The sequence below is a fragment of the Lissotriton helveticus genome, chromosome 3_1 (assembly GCF_964261635.1).
Source record: "Lissotriton helveticus chromosome 3_1, aLisHel1.1, whole genome shotgun sequence".
In the NCBI taxonomy this organism is placed as follows: Eukaryota; Metazoa; Chordata; class Amphibia; order Caudata; family Salamandridae; genus Lissotriton; species Lissotriton helveticus.
The window spans coordinates 1,654,005,360-1,654,021,925 of record NC_136061.1 but is presented as its reverse complement, the minus strand read 5'-3'; the positions used below and the strand labels follow the sequence as shown (position 1 = coordinate 1,654,021,925).

The following is a 16,566-nucleotide window of genomic DNA, read 5'->3' as shown; positions in this document are numbered from 1 at the left end:
CACAAACAGAATGACAGTGCATTTATTAAGAATGCATAGGTACGATAAACAAATACCATGACATTAACAGATGCTGTCTATTTTACCAAGGAACTAACATGGTCAAAATAAGCTCCAATAATTTTTGTAGTATAAATACATATACATATGTTAGTTTGCAGTGGAAATAAATGGCAATAGGTAAAATGTAAAAGGCAGCTTTACCAGTGATGACACCTAACAATTTCCATGGCTATTAGCTGAGGTATTTATCCAGTTTAAGGCTTCCACTGCTCTGCACATACAGAAGTATGCCCTCAACAAATACATGTGCCCTGATGGCATTAGGTTTGTAAATAATAAATAAATATTTTCTATATGTCCAAGCTTTTAACATACCATAACAAACACCAACTAGCAAGCATCATAGCACCATAACAGCTTTTTATTTTTGGCGAAAGGCAAAAAGTATGGAACACTCTTCCAAAACACCTATACAGAGCACGAAATTAGAGGCATCTTTAATAATGTAGTGTAACGTTCTGAAAGGCTATTCTAGTCTGAAATTTCAAGTGAAGGCATCCAATAACTAAATTATTGTTTACAAATTATTCCCAAAACAAACACTCATAGGGCCATGCTAGCTGTCATTTAGCACATCTTATCCTGAGAAGTAACCTTCTTTTAGTAATTGACTGGTATCCAAGATTCCTGTGTAGAGACCCAAACAATGTTTTGATCAGCCCTACACAGTACCAAAGGTGTGTAAAGCAGACTAGGACCCTTTTGTTTTTACCCCCATTGTACATAATAGGATGTGCAGCTATGGCACAGTTAAATCAAAACGAAATGACTGATACAGAACAAGACTGAGCATGACAAGTTTGCCTACTAATCTGAAGGATGATCAGAACCTATATGACTGATAGGTAACTCATTTTCCAGCTGCTATCCAATTCCAAGTTCTTTAAATCACAGTATTAAGCACTATAACACATTAACAATATTTACAGCATCATATTCCAGGATGTTTCATAGTAAGATTTTGAGCATTAGCTCATGCTCTACTTTGAGCTTTCCTTTACTTAGTACAGAATTGTGTAATGTATCACTTATCAGCAATGGTCACTTCCAACTGCTCAGCTGAGCAAAAAGTAGGAGAATGGTCACACTAAATCTATTACCCAAAGAAACTGTTCACAGAAATGATGGCACGACATCTAGGTTGCTAGTCAAGCACATATAGTTCATGGCTTTGGCACATAAAACAAAAAAAGCTCTTAGATTTGTTAAAAACTTCAGAGGTAAATTAGAAGATGCATTTTAAAATTATTTTTTAAATTAAATGCTACAGTACATTTTAGAAAAACATTTCTTTGTTACTAATTAGTTTGTTTGAATAAAAACCTGGGGACAAATCAAATTAAAAATCTGTGGGCAGATTTACAAGAAAGTGACGCATCTGTATAGATGCACCACTTTCCCTGCGCCACCATTAGAAACCCTTGCGCCACTATGGATGCGCCGTATTTACAATATGGTGCACCATGGCGCAAAGATTGACAGATGCGCAGAAATTCTGACGCATCTATTGATGCAAAAGTCACGTATTGCTGGAGTTGTGTCGCAATACGACGCAACTCCAGCAATGCAGGGGGAGGCCTATCCTCATTGTGCTGTGTCACTCCTTACACCTGCTTCAAGCAGGCGTAAGAGTTTGACGCAGTGGCATCCTAGAAGTGGCGCAGTGAAATCTTGTAGTTTTCACTGCGTCACTTTTACGAGGCTTTTTTGTGTTGGAACGCCCACCCTGCATACATTATATCTGACGCAGGTATAATGTGACGCAGGGCTGTACAACGTTACACATCTCCCTAGATGCGTCACGTTGTAAATGGGCCGCCTTTTTACGCTGCTGCGTCACAAAAAGTGACGCAATAGCGGTGCAAAAATTACGCAAGGGGCTTGTAAATCTGCCCCCTACTGTTTTAGTTTAAATCGAGGTAGGTCCTTCAAAGATAGGAATTCAAGTACTGTCCACCTTCAGCTAACCTGGTGATGTGATTTTGGGGTCTACAGTGCAAGAAGGTACTTCAAATAAGGTAAATAGACATTTACTGGCATAATTATTTTGTCATAATGCTGTTCAATAAGAAACGATTGAATACCTGTATTAATAGTTCACTAAAATTTGAATTTTGAATAGATCAATATTCTCTGAGGATACCAGCTTAATATTTATAGGGGATTTTACATGCTTCTGACAATGCCCTTAGGATGACCTATGAGCTTATTACAATATCATACCTGGAAAACATTGTACATTGTGACTATAATGCCCACTAGAACACTTGTTGAAATTCACATTGTTTGCCACATGTTTACTGTTTTTCATTGCAAGAATGTAGTTGTAAGAACTCCCCCTAAATTGTTTGAGATTGTAATTAGGACAAGTTTGAAGGTACACAGTTCTAGGTGTTCCCCTAACCTGTGGGAGTCTGCCTTTTGGGGGGTTGGGCAGCGAATAGTTATGTCCAACGTTTTAAAGGCAGTATAAAAAGAAAGAGTAAACCATGTTGTAATGTTATCAAGTTGAAATGCAGCATCGAACATTGGCCAGGCAAATAGAATGATGCCAATCAATCAACCAGTATCTGTACAACGCTGCTACTCACCCATGAGGGTCTCAACATATAACACTAGATTTGTTTGAATGGTGTGATCTAGTACATTTGATACTTGTGCTTCTAATTTTAATATGTAATATCTAAAAATAATGGGTGGTGCAAGGACACATCAATACAAAAAGAACTTCTTTGTCCTGTTAAGCATTACAGTGGCCAGATCTTTAAACTACAACAATGACAAAATAGAGTGGCAGAAGACAAGAAACGGCCAGATCTCTGAACAATGAAAGACTTCATAAGATGCATTTTATACATCCATACTAATATTATAGAGAGAGAGCCCAAACCTTTGAGGCGGGTAAACCCCGGAACCACAGCGCCAATCGGAACACCCAATACAGCATTGCAAACGACAGTATCAGCAGATGGACATAGGCTATACAGCAGCCCAAAATATACATTAGAAGGGTAAAAGAACGTTTTGTGCAAAGTAGTCCATTGTGGGCGTGTGCATTGTGCTGTAAAGCGATGGGCGCGGCATTTGGCAAAAGACTGCGGGATTATACCGCTTGCGAGAAGCGTTCTGTGTGGGACTAGCGTTCCAATACGAGTGGGCGTGTTCTTTAGCATTGTTGTGTCCGTTGGACGTTGACGCGATGTTGTGCGTCTAAGTGGCGTAGGCTGGAGCGGACAAACACATTCGGGGATGGAACGAACACACACGCATCGGCTGGAGCGGAAAAAAACGTTCGCGGCTGGAGCGGACACAGTTCGCATATTGCAGTGGCGTCGGCTACAGCGGACAAACACGGTCGCATCTGGAGCGTGTTAAGGTACATATTGCAGTGGCGTCGGCTACAGTGGACTAACACATTCACGCTGGAGCGTGTTAGGGTTTTAATATAAAAACACGTTCGCTTCTGGAGCGTGTTAAGGTTTTGAAATACAGTATTATTACCTACCCGAACCATTGAAGACATTCTGTTTTCATGCTCAGACAACGTCGGGACGGGCTGCTAGTCCGTTATAAAGGATGCCGATGTTACCAGCACCTTGGTGAAAAGAGTGTCTAGTGTGTGCAGTCTATCTTCATCCGGAATGTAGGGTGGAATCCAGGCCAGGGTGACCATCCTGAACCTAAAAATAGGGAAATATTGGTCAGCCTGAAAAAGTGGAGAAGAAAGTGAAAACTTACAGTGCATTTTTCCACAATTTAGCACCTTAAGGATACGTTGTGATCGCTTCCTTTCAAAGGGAGCAGCTCAATGGCTTGAAGATCGATAGGTTAGGTTCTGAGGAGTCTGCTTGTCTTATGATGGCAGGTGAAATGAGGGATTAGCAATAATCTCAGAATGGTAACCTGGTACTAACTAGAGAAAGGATACTGATTTAAAGCTCACCAATGAAAGAAGATTCTGCTATGTCACTTGGATATTTTGGATTCCCTAGTTACAAGAGCACACGTTTTGAGTGGTATCTCATGGGCTTCCTCTGCAATGCTTTTCAGATGTGCCAGGGTTACCAGCAGTGCAGAACCACATTTCTGCACTGCTGGTAGCCCTAGTACATCTGGAAAAGAAAATAGTAGCACAAACCACAACGGAATGTTGATGAAGGAACTAGGTTTTATCATAATAACTTGGTTTGGTATTGCAACTGTTTTGCACTGCGTAAAAACAATGCATATGGAAGGTCAAAGCTTTTCACAGAAGAACAGGAAATCAATTGCATAGCAGACCTCGAGCACACTGTATCACATGCCTACAGCCAGACCTGTAGGAGCAGTGGGAGCCTTGTACCAGGTCTATCATGAACCACCAAAAAGGCAATTAAGGTCCATTGCCAGGAGGTCTGTGGAACAGCTTATTGGGTACCAACTCATTGAGTGTTTCTAATAAAGCTGATGTGTTTGTTTGCTTAAAGGAAAGGTCACATTCTGGTGAACTTCATTTGCTTGCATGTCACAATATTTGCCTTCTTAATTAGGATTGCAAGTATGTAACATTCCCTTTTTCATTGTGGGATCATCATTAATATCCATTAATCCTGTATAAAATAGCACGGTCATCCCCAGAAAAGGGGACTAGAGAAACTTACTGAAAAGGAATTGACACACCAAGCTAAACAAATCTCTGAATAAAAACCAGACCAATTTGTGTGTCTGACAAGTCAATAAAGACTGATCTCCAAGTGCATGCTCAGTTAATTTCATTGTTAGCAATGTTTCCGATGAAGGCAGCAGTCATTATATTTACCCCTTGAGGAACGGACTACTAGAACAACAGTTTTTTTATTCCTTATGTCTTTGATTTTGTCATGATCGTTATCACTTATGGAGTGGACAATGTCGGTGTGGAGCAGCTCAGCATAACTTATAGTCATGCAGGAGTACTGCTCTTGAGTTTCCGGATCTGCAGCCTGTGGGAATATTCACATAGTGAGGAATCTGTGTTCGAATTATTCATCAACCGCTAACGTTTTTAACACCAATTCGTTTTTCTATATAAGTAAAAGGGGTGGCCACAATTACTAGCATAATCATGATGTACCCATTCTAGCTTTCATTTTGTGGACCGCTACATGAACATGGGATGTAAAAACAAGAAAGCATGAAAAATATAGGATTAGGACTTTCAGCTGGGCATCAGATTTCAACAACGTAAGACAGAGATATGGGATGTGTCTCATGGAGATTGTGTGGGACTATCTGTGGGCAGAATGACTTAACAGTTTAATCTGTGGTACCTATTTGGGCAGAAATATCATTTATTCCATCAATCATTTGCTCCTTCATGGCTTTATTAACTCGGGTCCTAAGCCACTAAGCAGAAGAACGGTGATTCTACTGAATCCCATAAGGGATATATCATATCAACCTAGACAGGCATTTGTATTCACTACCCTTCCGGATGCCCCTGAAGTTCTACTAGCTTTCTTACCCACAGCATCCATCCTTTTGCTCTTTTCATGCAGAGGAAGCAACAGAGGTCAAAGATACTAGGGAGCTCTTTTGAACTGCCAAATCAATAATATAATTTGTAGGATGGTGGTTATATTTTGGAATAGAGAATCCATCTCATCTGTCCTATATTTTTTTCTCTTGTCGGTTTGTAGGATTTCACCGAAACAGTTGCAAGAAAAAAATACGAATGGTTCCTAAAGACCCCTGTAGAAGTGCATCAAAAAGTAAGAATGAGCTCAAAACTACAGTTTCAAACACAACAGATGTTTGCCACTCAAACACTTTTGCTTCAATGGTCACTCTCCTGGAAGTTCAGCTCCCCACTTTATTGAAGGTTGTTTTGTAGAGAACTGCCAAAATCCATAAATTAATAGCTTATAGATGTTGGAGAAAAGCTGCCTCAAACTAAGTCTGGGTTTGCACTTGCTTTCCTTCTGATGGAAGATCTCCGTGTTGTGACCACAAGGGTTCGGCGGAACTGGTTTCTGACCTGCAAAGACTAGGAATGAACATAAAACGTGCACAAGATTCCTGGGTTTTCTTCTGGTTCCTTAGATAGATGTGGCACTTGTTCTTCAGATTGGCCTTTCAGAGGTTGTTTTAAATGTTGAGTGAATCTTCATCGTTCAAGTACTGAATGGCGATATCAGTACTTGGCAAGCAAATTACCACTAAAAATCTCATTGTCAACCAGGTGATATAAAAGCAGTGGTGGTTGCATGGCCCTGAGGACTGCTTGGAAGCATGACCATAGATTACAACTACGTCCAAGGTGGAGGCATTGATACTTGGCTCTCTTTCTGGGTTGAACCCAGATTTCAAGGAGGCAGCATATTTTCTGGCAGAAGTACTTATGCTCTTTTCTAGCAGGCCAAGTTTAGCCTCTCAACAGTCCCTCAATCTTCTAAAGTGAAGCACCTATTAAATATTACAATCCACAACAAGGTGAATGTTAATAAGACAATACATAAAGTGCGTTCATCATTTCATGACTTTGACTTCGCAGGAGGAATACATCAAAAATGACCCAGCATGGTGAAAGAATATACAGCTGAGGAAAACGGTTGAGGCAAGAAAACGCTAAAATCACTGCATGCTATTTCAACAGAAATGTTTAGGATTGTGGAGAGAAACCTAATGATGTACAAAGAAGCCAAAAGACTACTTACATTTTGTTTTAAGTAATGCAAAGTCAAAAGTCACACTAGGTGGTCTGGAAACTTTCTTTTGAAGTGTGTAAAATGAATACCATTGTCAAAATCATCTTTAAAGGTCCTGTTAAATCTGTTTCCTGCACTTTTTGTTTTCAAGGATAAATAAACAAGTCTTTCAAACGCATTTACATATTTAAACACAGTTTGTGATGCAAATCAGTGTGCTTTTTTAAATATAGACAATAATTAAAACGGGTTTTGGAAAGTGATATTTCTCTTTCGGAAAAACATGATCACGCACAAGGGCTGAGATATTCTAGGTTTATTAAAACCAAGGAAGATATTGCAATGGAGAAATGCAGCCATCTCGAATGGAAAGGCCCAACACAGGTTGGTAAATCTTTTAGGAAATCTTATATTCCCCGTTGAAGAACTTAACTACCACTGTTCCCTCTCTGGTATGGTATAAAACTGTTCAGTGGCCAGATGACGTGCAAGTGCACAAAATACAATCATCCCTTCTAAGACGGATGTGCTGTCTCCAGAGAGGATGCAATCCAGTAACAATATAGTGAAGACTAAAGAAGGTTAACAGCCGTTAACGGACAATTTTAGTTTTGTTTCTCTCTTGTACTTCTTTCACATAGGTTAGGAGTTATGCCTTTAGTTCAAGTTCCATATCTGCACACTGGATTGTACTAGTAGCCTGTTTTTCACATTTCAGGAGTGACACCTTCCATTACCCATAGATTCGGTAGAGGCCAGGTTAGCAGCCGGTTAGAAACCTAAAAGGCATCAATGGTGGCCTTGACAGGAAGGATGCAGACCACCTATCCCTTGGTGGTACGGTGTACCATCTATGAGCATAGTTGAGAAGGCTCTCAATACTGAATAAAAGTAGCAAATTAGTCAACTTGAACTTGAAAGGATATTGCAATGAAGTAGTTGTTAAGTTGAGCTCTCCACTTGGTATGCCCCACACCTGTCTACATGTGTCTGTAGTCAGACAATACCTGGGTAGTGTTGGGGCAATTAGATTATCTCCCCAGAACTGCCAAAGCTACACAGGACATCTAGGTCAAAAGCATCACCACAACATGTTTTCAGTGCTCTCACTTCTTAGTGTTTATGAACAAGTTCAGTTCTATGATTTTGAGCCAGATCAACTATGGAACACACTATTAGGATATCAGGAGTTTTTCTCCAAGCAGTTTGCTAAAAAGTGTAAATTGCAGCATTGTAAATGGTGCACTCACACTTTTTCTTTCGAGATTCTTGGCCTTCGCCTGGCAAAGGCATGTCAACTTTCTCTATTACTGTGAAATCGTCCTGTACATACTAAAATAGGACTTCATTGAAAAGTAGGTTAGTTCTTCACAGGTCAACTTCGAGGGGGATGGGTTAAATGTGTACTTAACAGGGAGGATGGCGCAGAATAGCACCATATCACTCCAGAAGACCTGCCTACAAAATTAATGTAGTGTACAAAGCTAAATTTATAGCTCACACAAAGGAAGACTGCCCCATTAAAGTATGTCAATAAAATATGATAAAAGCTCAAATAATTTAAGAAGAACTGGGTTCAGTCAAGACAAAAACGGATCTGACCATCTCCATCCTGTGGGCATGAAGGACTCCCATAAGAAGCCACTGTTCCAAGCATCCAGAGAAGGATTCAATCATGGCTCATAAGATTGCTCAGAGTCACCAGAGCATCAAGTATGCTCCTTCTAAATGGGTACATCCAGCTTTCCATCTCTTACTGCATTTATATGATGTACACAAAGAAAATACGCATAGTATACATTACTGGCAGTGGCGACCCACAATTGTATGTCTTTGCGAAAGTCGAGTCGGTCGAAGACTCGAAGATACCAGAGGAGAGCTGAACTTTCCCCACTGTTAATGGAAACTCTGGTATCATGTAGAAAATACTGGCACTTTGTTGACCGTCTCAAGTCACGTCTTCATCTAAAAATGTTGTTGCTTCCTTCAGCATTTGCTGAGCTGGTATATTTTCATGGCTTCTGTGTCAGAAATCCTTTTTTCCCCTGTGAAATGACAGGCTGAAAACTCCACATTAGGGCTCTAGAGGTTCAAGCACATCAGCCGTCCACGTACATTTCTGCTCATGGAGTGTGCGGAGGGAGACTACCCAAGACCATTGCTTCTCCTTTAGCGGGGTGCACAAAGAAGAAATCCGGCAAGCAAAGGTAGCAGGTTCCCCAGGAGCAGCCACAGAGTTGCAACAGGACTTGAAGAGCGAGAGCATAGATCTAGGGTTAAAAACATACAGTTACTCTCACACTCTACTAATCATGCAGTGCAAACATGACTTCTGCACAAATAATCATACGGGCCAACATCATTGCAACATGTTAATGAATCAGTTTGTCGTCACATTGGCAGTATTCAGGGAATATGGCAATCCTTTTTCTAATTTTTTGGGTGAATATATGTAATGGATTTATATGCAACTGGCATGTCTGTGAATTAACACAAATTACTTACGTTTTTTAATCATATCTATATTTAATGTTAGTCACGATTACCATAATGAATGACAGAAATCATCAATTGTACAATAAAAAGGACAATATTACACACCGTTATCAAGTATATAAAGGAGCACCATTGTGTAGGTTTTTTTCAAAATCAGCTTTTCCTGTAAATATTGTTTAGGTATTAATACAACAAATGAAAGCAAAACGGGCTTGATGCTTAAGCTTTGTAACAGCAACGTTTGGATGCCAAAACAAAAGTACCTATTTGAACCACACAAAAAATAAATATTATCATGGCAACCAAAAGCACCAGCAAGCACTTAACTACTTCGAACTCCTGTGTGGCCACACCAAGTACTGGACTCTTTAATCAAATGGAGATAATCATTGATTCCTAAAGTTCAGTGTTTTCACCATGTTGCCACTAATTTGAGCCATGCCCCTGCTCCATAGCCGTGGTTCCCCATACTTGTAGATACAAGTTTTCTAAAGATAGTTACTATATTCTAATCTCAATCTCGGAATTGCCATTTTGGACGTTAGCAGTCATTGGGATTTCAGGTCCATTCTACTTTCCCCGCAGCTTCTAACTCAATACATCGTAGACCCACGATTACAAGGGCTGAAGTCTCTGGGATTTTTTTATTTTATTTTTTATTTTTTATTTTTAAAATAGACCTTCATTGTCCAACATACATTGTACACAGCATTTGGCTTACAACCCAGCCGGGCCAGCTGCGAGGAATGAAGCATTGCATTGGAAATGGTAAGTAAACACAGCTTTGAGGCCGACAACCCTGGGGTTCGGCAGCGCACGCTAACATTTCACGACATTGTGCTTTCATATAACCATTCAGTGTTACAAAAGTGTGTGGTCTACTCAGTTTTCCATATGTAGTCTATGAGGTCAGACTTGTGATATTGGGCTGGCACTCATCAACTGTTTCAGTTACGGGTGATGCCACCATATATTTCGTGCGTCATTTGGAAGGGCATCAATGTGGGTCGGCCTTCAAGTGAGTAGGGTTTTACATGGATGAGTGACCAGGCTGCACAGTATCCAAGCGTGTTGGGAGCTCGTGGACGCCTTGCTCGCCCACCCTGTCGAAAGTGACCGCCATTGATCGCGACACATAGATAATGCGCCTAGGCCCTAGCTGTTACGCCCGAAGGCCATATAAAGCGTGAAATATAAAGTGGTATCGGTATGGGCAAGGTCTAAAAGAAAATATAACTAGATCATTAATGAACTATAAAACAGTAACATAAATTACATAAAAGGCAGGTAGGGGTGGATAGGGGCAGAGATAGCCATGTTGTCGGCAGGAGGAGGTGCGGAGCTAGTGTGTCAGTCGTGTCCGATGAGGCGAGCAGGTGGGAAACCGGGGGGGGGGGGGGAACGGCGGAGGGGGTCAGGTCCCAAGCGTGACAAGGGCACAGGGGCGGTTTGTAGGGTCTGCTGGCGCGTTAGTTCGGCGCGATCTCACAGGATTCGGGTCTATGTTGCAGTGCTTCGCGTGTCGGCGCATGACTGGGGGGGTTAGACAATCGCCAGTGTGACATAGCCAGGTATGCGACGTATTGTGAGTAGGGCATAGTGGTCAAGTGTGAGACAGTTTGTGCAGTGTGCGGGATTCGTAGGTCCGGTATTGGGAGTGGAGGGGGGCGTAGTATACAGGTCTTTACGTGATCCCTTGGTCTATGCATTTCTGCAGAAAGGACTGTAGGATGCCATCCCAGTGTTGTGCAATAGGAAACCTTCTGAGTCCTGCCGTCTCCTCACGTCTCAGTACAGAGCTCTCCGCCCGTGCCCAATTCGTCAGTGACAGGCTCCAGTGCCGGATGTGTGGGGGTGTGGCAGCCTTCCACCGCTTGGTTAGCAGTCTCTTGGCCGTGATTAGTCCAAGATCCCAGTACCTGGTCTGCACTTTGTTCAGTCGTGTACGCTTATACAATCCCAGTATGCAAGCCTCCCACGTGCTTGGCACCTGTTCCCGAGTGCAATGTCGGAGCATCATGGTCACCCCGTCCCAATACTGTTGGAGGGCAGGACAGAGCCAGAGCATGTGTAGGAGGTCCGCGCCCACTTGGGAGCAGCGTCCGCAGGCGGTATCTGCGACCGAAAAATACTTATTAATCTTGCCGGGGTGAGATATGCGCGGTGTAAAATGTAAAGTTGTATGACTTTGAAGCGTGGGTTGCGGGGGATGTTCACCGGGCCAGCCAGTATCACAGCCCACTCCTTGTCCGTCCAGTCCCTCCCCCTGTCTGCCGCCCACTTCTCTCTCAGTTGTATAGTTGTCGGATGCGTGTGGAAGAGAAGCGCCTGCGCTAACCAATGTATTATGTGTGTGCCGTTGCTCATGACATGAAGGTATTGCATAAAGAGGTGGGTCGGTGGTTCGTCAGACATGTCTCCCCAAGCAGTAGCCATCGCGTGAATGAGGGAGGCGTGTAATAGAAACTGCCCAGCCGGGAGGGATGTGTCCCTTACGAGATCCACAAAGGATAGGAGGACGCCATCAGAATAGAGGTCACCTAGTGATTCCACTTCTGCGGTGGTCCAGTTACCCAACTGTGCAGCGGTCAGAGTCCCTGCCGCTGTCGGGGTACCCAGTAATGGCAGTATCGGCGCATAAGGTGTTATCGCTCGGGTCAGGCGCAAGCAACGGAGGAAGCATCTGTGCGCTACCGCGAGCAGTAGCTGTGATGGTCGGGGAGTCCGTGTCAGTGGATGAAACAATACATGCACTTGTAATAGGGACCAAACTGTGGTGTCCGTGGCTGTGTCTCCCAGTTTCTTACCACCAAGCCAGCCCGACACCCATTGCATTTGTGCTGCTAAATAGTATAGTTCCATGTTGGGAACAGCTAGGCCGCCTTCTGCAGTGGGCATGTAGAGTTTAGTCAAAGCAACCCGTGGCCGACCCTTATTCCAAATCAGGTCACGCAACAGGACTTCGAGGTCTCTGAACACCCGGGCAGGGACATAAGTTGGTATATTCGCAAAGTAATACAGCAGTCTCGGTAGGACGATCATTTTTACAAGGGCGATGCGGCTCGGGACATTCAGTGGCAGTGTCTTCCAGAACCCAACCTGTGCCCGGATGGATGCAATTGCTCTCAGCAGATTTCCTTCCAAAATATCTGTAGGGTCTCTGTAGATGTGTATCCCAAGGTATCTGAACGTGGTAGGGCACCACTGCAATCTCTCACCCCCTATGCGTATGTCACATTCCGGAACATTCGGGTTGAAGGAGTAGACCCCTGATTTGGCCCAGTTCACCCGCAATCCCGACATTTCCTCAAAGTCGCCAAAGATAGCAGTGAGGGACGCCGGGACATTACTTAGGTCATTAACGTATAAGAGAAGGTCATCTACATACAAGGACACCACATGTAGACCATCCGCCATAGGTATGCCCCAATCCATTCCTTGCGACCGAAGTTTCTCAGCCAGGGGTTCCACTGCTAAGGAGAACAGCAGAGGAGATAGGGGGCAGCCCTGCCTGGTGCCTCTCCGCACATTAATAGGGTTGGATAGCAACGTTCCTGTACGAACTCAGACTGTGGGTCCGCGGTACAATAGCCCGACCATAGTTTGGTAGTCGACCCCCAGCTCGAATTTTTCCATGACCGCTCTCAGGTAGGGCCATTCCACTGAATCGAACGCCTTTTCCAGGTCCAGTACCAGACACCCAGCTCGTGGCCACCGCCTCGTGGCGTATTCCTGCAAGCGGAACAGGCGGCGGATGTTGTGGGACGTATGCCGTGTCGGTACGAACCCGTTTTGGTCGTGATGTATCAGTGCCGGAACCAAAGGGGCTAGTCGGCGAGCAAGTGCGGAGGCGAGGATTTTGTAATCAGTGTTGAGGAGTGCTAGAGGGCGGTAGGATCCCATCTGTGTGCCATCCCTGCCAGGTTTGAGTAACGATACGAGGGTCGCCTCATTGAGCGTTGGGGGCAGGGCAAAGTCATCTATAGCCGCAGAGTACATCTTTGCCAGGTGCGGGATTAAGATGTCCGAGGCGGCCTTGTAGAATTCGGCCGGTAAGCCGTCTGGCCCCCGAGATTTGCCATTTGACAGGTTAAAGATGGTGTCACGAAGTTCCTCAGAGTCCAATGGTGCTCCGAGGTCATACTGCTGCGCCGCCGTCAGGGTAGGCAGCTGTATGTCAGATAGGTATTCAGTAATGGCATCTAGCGGGACGAGTAAGCGGGAGCGATATAGTCCCGAATAGTGGCCCGTGAACGCCTCTTGTATTTGGCGTTGGGAGTAGAGCACTCCGCCGTCTCTTGCCTGTATGGCCGATATGGGGGCCGAGCGATCCTCTCGTGCAATCAGCCAGGCCAATAGTTTGCCTGGTCTATCACCCTGTCTATGGACCCGGGCGGAGTGTGCTGCGAAATTGACGTTTCGCAACCGGTCTAGTAGGCGGCCGTGTTTCGCCTTGGCTTCAGTCAGTTGGGCTGTCGCTTCTCCTCCTGTGGTGCGTTCTAAATCCAGTAATTCAGTTTCTAGTTGTGTCAGGTCTTGCTCAAGTTTGCGTCGCATGTGCCCCTGTGTTCCCAGGCAGAGTCCCCGGATCACTACCTTGAAAGCATCCCATTCAGTTTGGGAAGAGGACGCTGTGCCAGTGTTAAGATCAAAGTATTGAGCCGTCTGTGTAAGAAGGGAGTCGCGGAAGGTCGCGTCAAGTAATAGGTCCGGTTGTAGGCGCCAGGTGGGTATGGGAGGATGTGGATCGTCCCAGGCGATGGCCAGCGTGTGTGGATTATGATCTGAGTGGGTACGGCCCATATATTGTGTGTCCCGAATTAATGGAAGGAGATCAGAAGAAACCATGTATCTGTCCAAGCGTACGTGTAAAGCGTGCGCACCCGACCAGTAGGAATATGTGCGCGTTATGGGGTTGCGAGTTCTCCATGCGTCGTAGAGGTCCCATTGTCGGGCCCAATTGAGGAGGGCTTTCGTGGTGACGTGTACCTGCGCAGCGGCTGGGGGTGCGGTAGACCTGTCTAAGTTCACATCCAAGACACAGTTGTAGTCGCCTCCAAGGATCCATGGGAGCCCATGCCAAGGCGCCAGTGTCGTGGAGAGGCACTCAAAGAAGCCACCTTGGTCAGTGTTTGGGGAGTATAGGGAGGCAAGTATTACAGGGTGTCCATCAAGTCTGCCTCGTACCATCGCATATCGGCCCTCCGAATCTATCTGCGTGTCTATGACCGCCCAGGGAGTGCCCGGTCGTACCCATATGAGCGCTCCTCGAGCATAGGAGTACTCCGTGGCATAGAGCTGTCCGCGCCACCGTCGGCGCCGTGCGTGTACCTCAGCTTTGTTTAGGTGGGTTTCCTGTAACAATGCTACTTGAAACTTATGTCGTCGTATGTAAGAGTAGATTTCCACGTGCATATCCTAATCTCAGCCATATTCAATGTCATGGTGAAGAGCACCCACTCCACCCACCAGTCGCCTCCCAGGCGCACAACCCCACCGGCCCCCCAGTCCCCCCACCCCACCCACTACAGACACAGACAACAGCATAACTATAAAGGACATAGGCATCTCTCTGAACGTAAGGGTGAGAAATGGAACAGGGTGTGCTAACATTGCTAAACAGCAAGAAATACCAAAAGGTCGGCAACGGAACATGTCGCCGTCCAAACGCGCCAAGAAGGCAAAGAGCAGTATTTAAGATTAGGGGGAACTAGAGCTAGGCGCGGTTCTGGCAGATCTCCAAAACCAACTAAGAGAAGATGGTTAGGGGCCCTTCCCCAGGCCATATGTTACACACACCACGTAATCAGAGACAGTGGTCAGGTAGGCAGCGCCTACTCTGGTAATGTGGTCGTGCGTAGGACCTCGCTCGTGCAGGGGAGGGAGGCAGAGTTCACTCCCCAAGTGTCCGGGTTGGGAATGTTTCCGGGCGACAGGGGCAGATGGTACGGGGCAGAGAGAGGGGGGGGAGAAACCACGCAGTATGGTTCTACCAGTTTATCAGCTGCACAGCATCCATACATCTAGTTGAGTACTCACTGCGTTAAGTCCACTCCCTCTGTCACCAGGGCGGCGAGGGACATCGCTGACATAGGTGTCCAGTCGCAGCATCTCAGTTATTGTCCGGGTTCTGGTCCTTCCTCCGCCGCCCTGGTTGCATTCAATAATCAAGTATGTAGTACTTCAATGGGGCATATCGGCTGTTTGCGGTGTGACATCTGGCAGCTCCACAGAAAGTTGGGAGTCTGGGATCCCATAAATAGCCTCATCATCACTCGGAAGTATCTGTGGGCTGGTGGCTTGAACGTTGTCCGAGGTCGGTGAGGCGCTCAACTGAGAGACTCTCCGGAGCGCTTCTTGTTGCTCTTGGATCATTTGGTCCGTCGACGGGGAGTGGCGCGTTGTCTCCTCCGGATGGCTGTTCCTGCGGTTTCTGTTGCGGCGTCGCGGCCCACGGCCTCGCTTCAGGATATTGTGGTTGCCTAGGTGCTGTGTCAGTCCTGCTGTCCAGCCAGTCGCTTACTTCCACAGGAGCATTGAAGAAGTAGGTCTTGTCCTGCGCCACCACTCTCAGTTTTGCAGGAAAGAGTAGGGAGTACTTCAGGCCAGCCTCACGCAGTCGTCGTTTCACTTCCAAGAAATCGTGTCTTTGACGTTGCACCTGAATGGTGTAGTCCGGGAAAAACATCACAGCAGCATTGTCAATGCGGATTTCCCCAAGCCGTCTCGTCTCCCTCAATATAGTGTCTCTGTCTCGATAGTTCAGGACTTTGAAGAGGAGCGGTCTCGGGTTGGAGCCGGTGGTGTGAGGCCTCGTGGGCACACGGTGTGCTCTCTCCACCACAAAATATGGTGATAGCGTACCTTCCGGTAATAGACCTCTCAGCCAGTCCTCCACTCGTTGCGTCGGTCGGTTGCCTTCCCATTTCTCCGGGACCCCGACGAGCCAGATGTTGTTGCGTCTCGCTCTCCCTTCCGCATCCTCAGCGCGGTCTTCTAGGAACTCCACTCTGTTTAGTAGATCCTGTACTTGTTTATCCGTTTGGGTGACTTTGGGGCCAAGTTCCTCTACTGTACCCTCCAGTGTCTTGGTCCGATCAGCCAGCTTCTTGTGATCCTCACGTAGGTGGGTGAGGTCTATGGCAACGCTGTCTATTTTGGATTCTAGAGAAGTCCTGGTCAGTTGGAGCGACTGCTCCATTCGTTCCATGGCGGCTAACACGCTGTCCAGCCGCGCGGTAACTTGGTCAGCAGCCATCTTTTGCAAAGACTTGTCAGATTTTCCCTTCGGCGGGGCCCCTCCAGTTCCAGTGCGGGTTCTCACCCCACCGGACATGTGCAA

At 45.6% G+C, this 16,566-nt stretch overlaps 1 protein-coding gene across 1 annotated transcript in view; it reads right to left on the bottom strand.

Moving 5' to 3' along the window:
• Positions 1-6: 6 nt before the first annotated feature.
• The window catches only part of LMLN (leishmanolysin like peptidase), a 319,237-nt gene continuing 302,677 nt past the window's right edge, over positions 7-16,566 (bottom strand). The window contains exon 17 of the mRNA XM_078682424.1: positions 7-8,998. Within this exon, the coding sequence (XP_078538550.1) occupies positions 8,898-8,998 (101 nt within the window). The 3' untranslated portion in view covers positions 7-8,897. The remainder of the gene's footprint in view (positions 8,999-16,566) is intronic.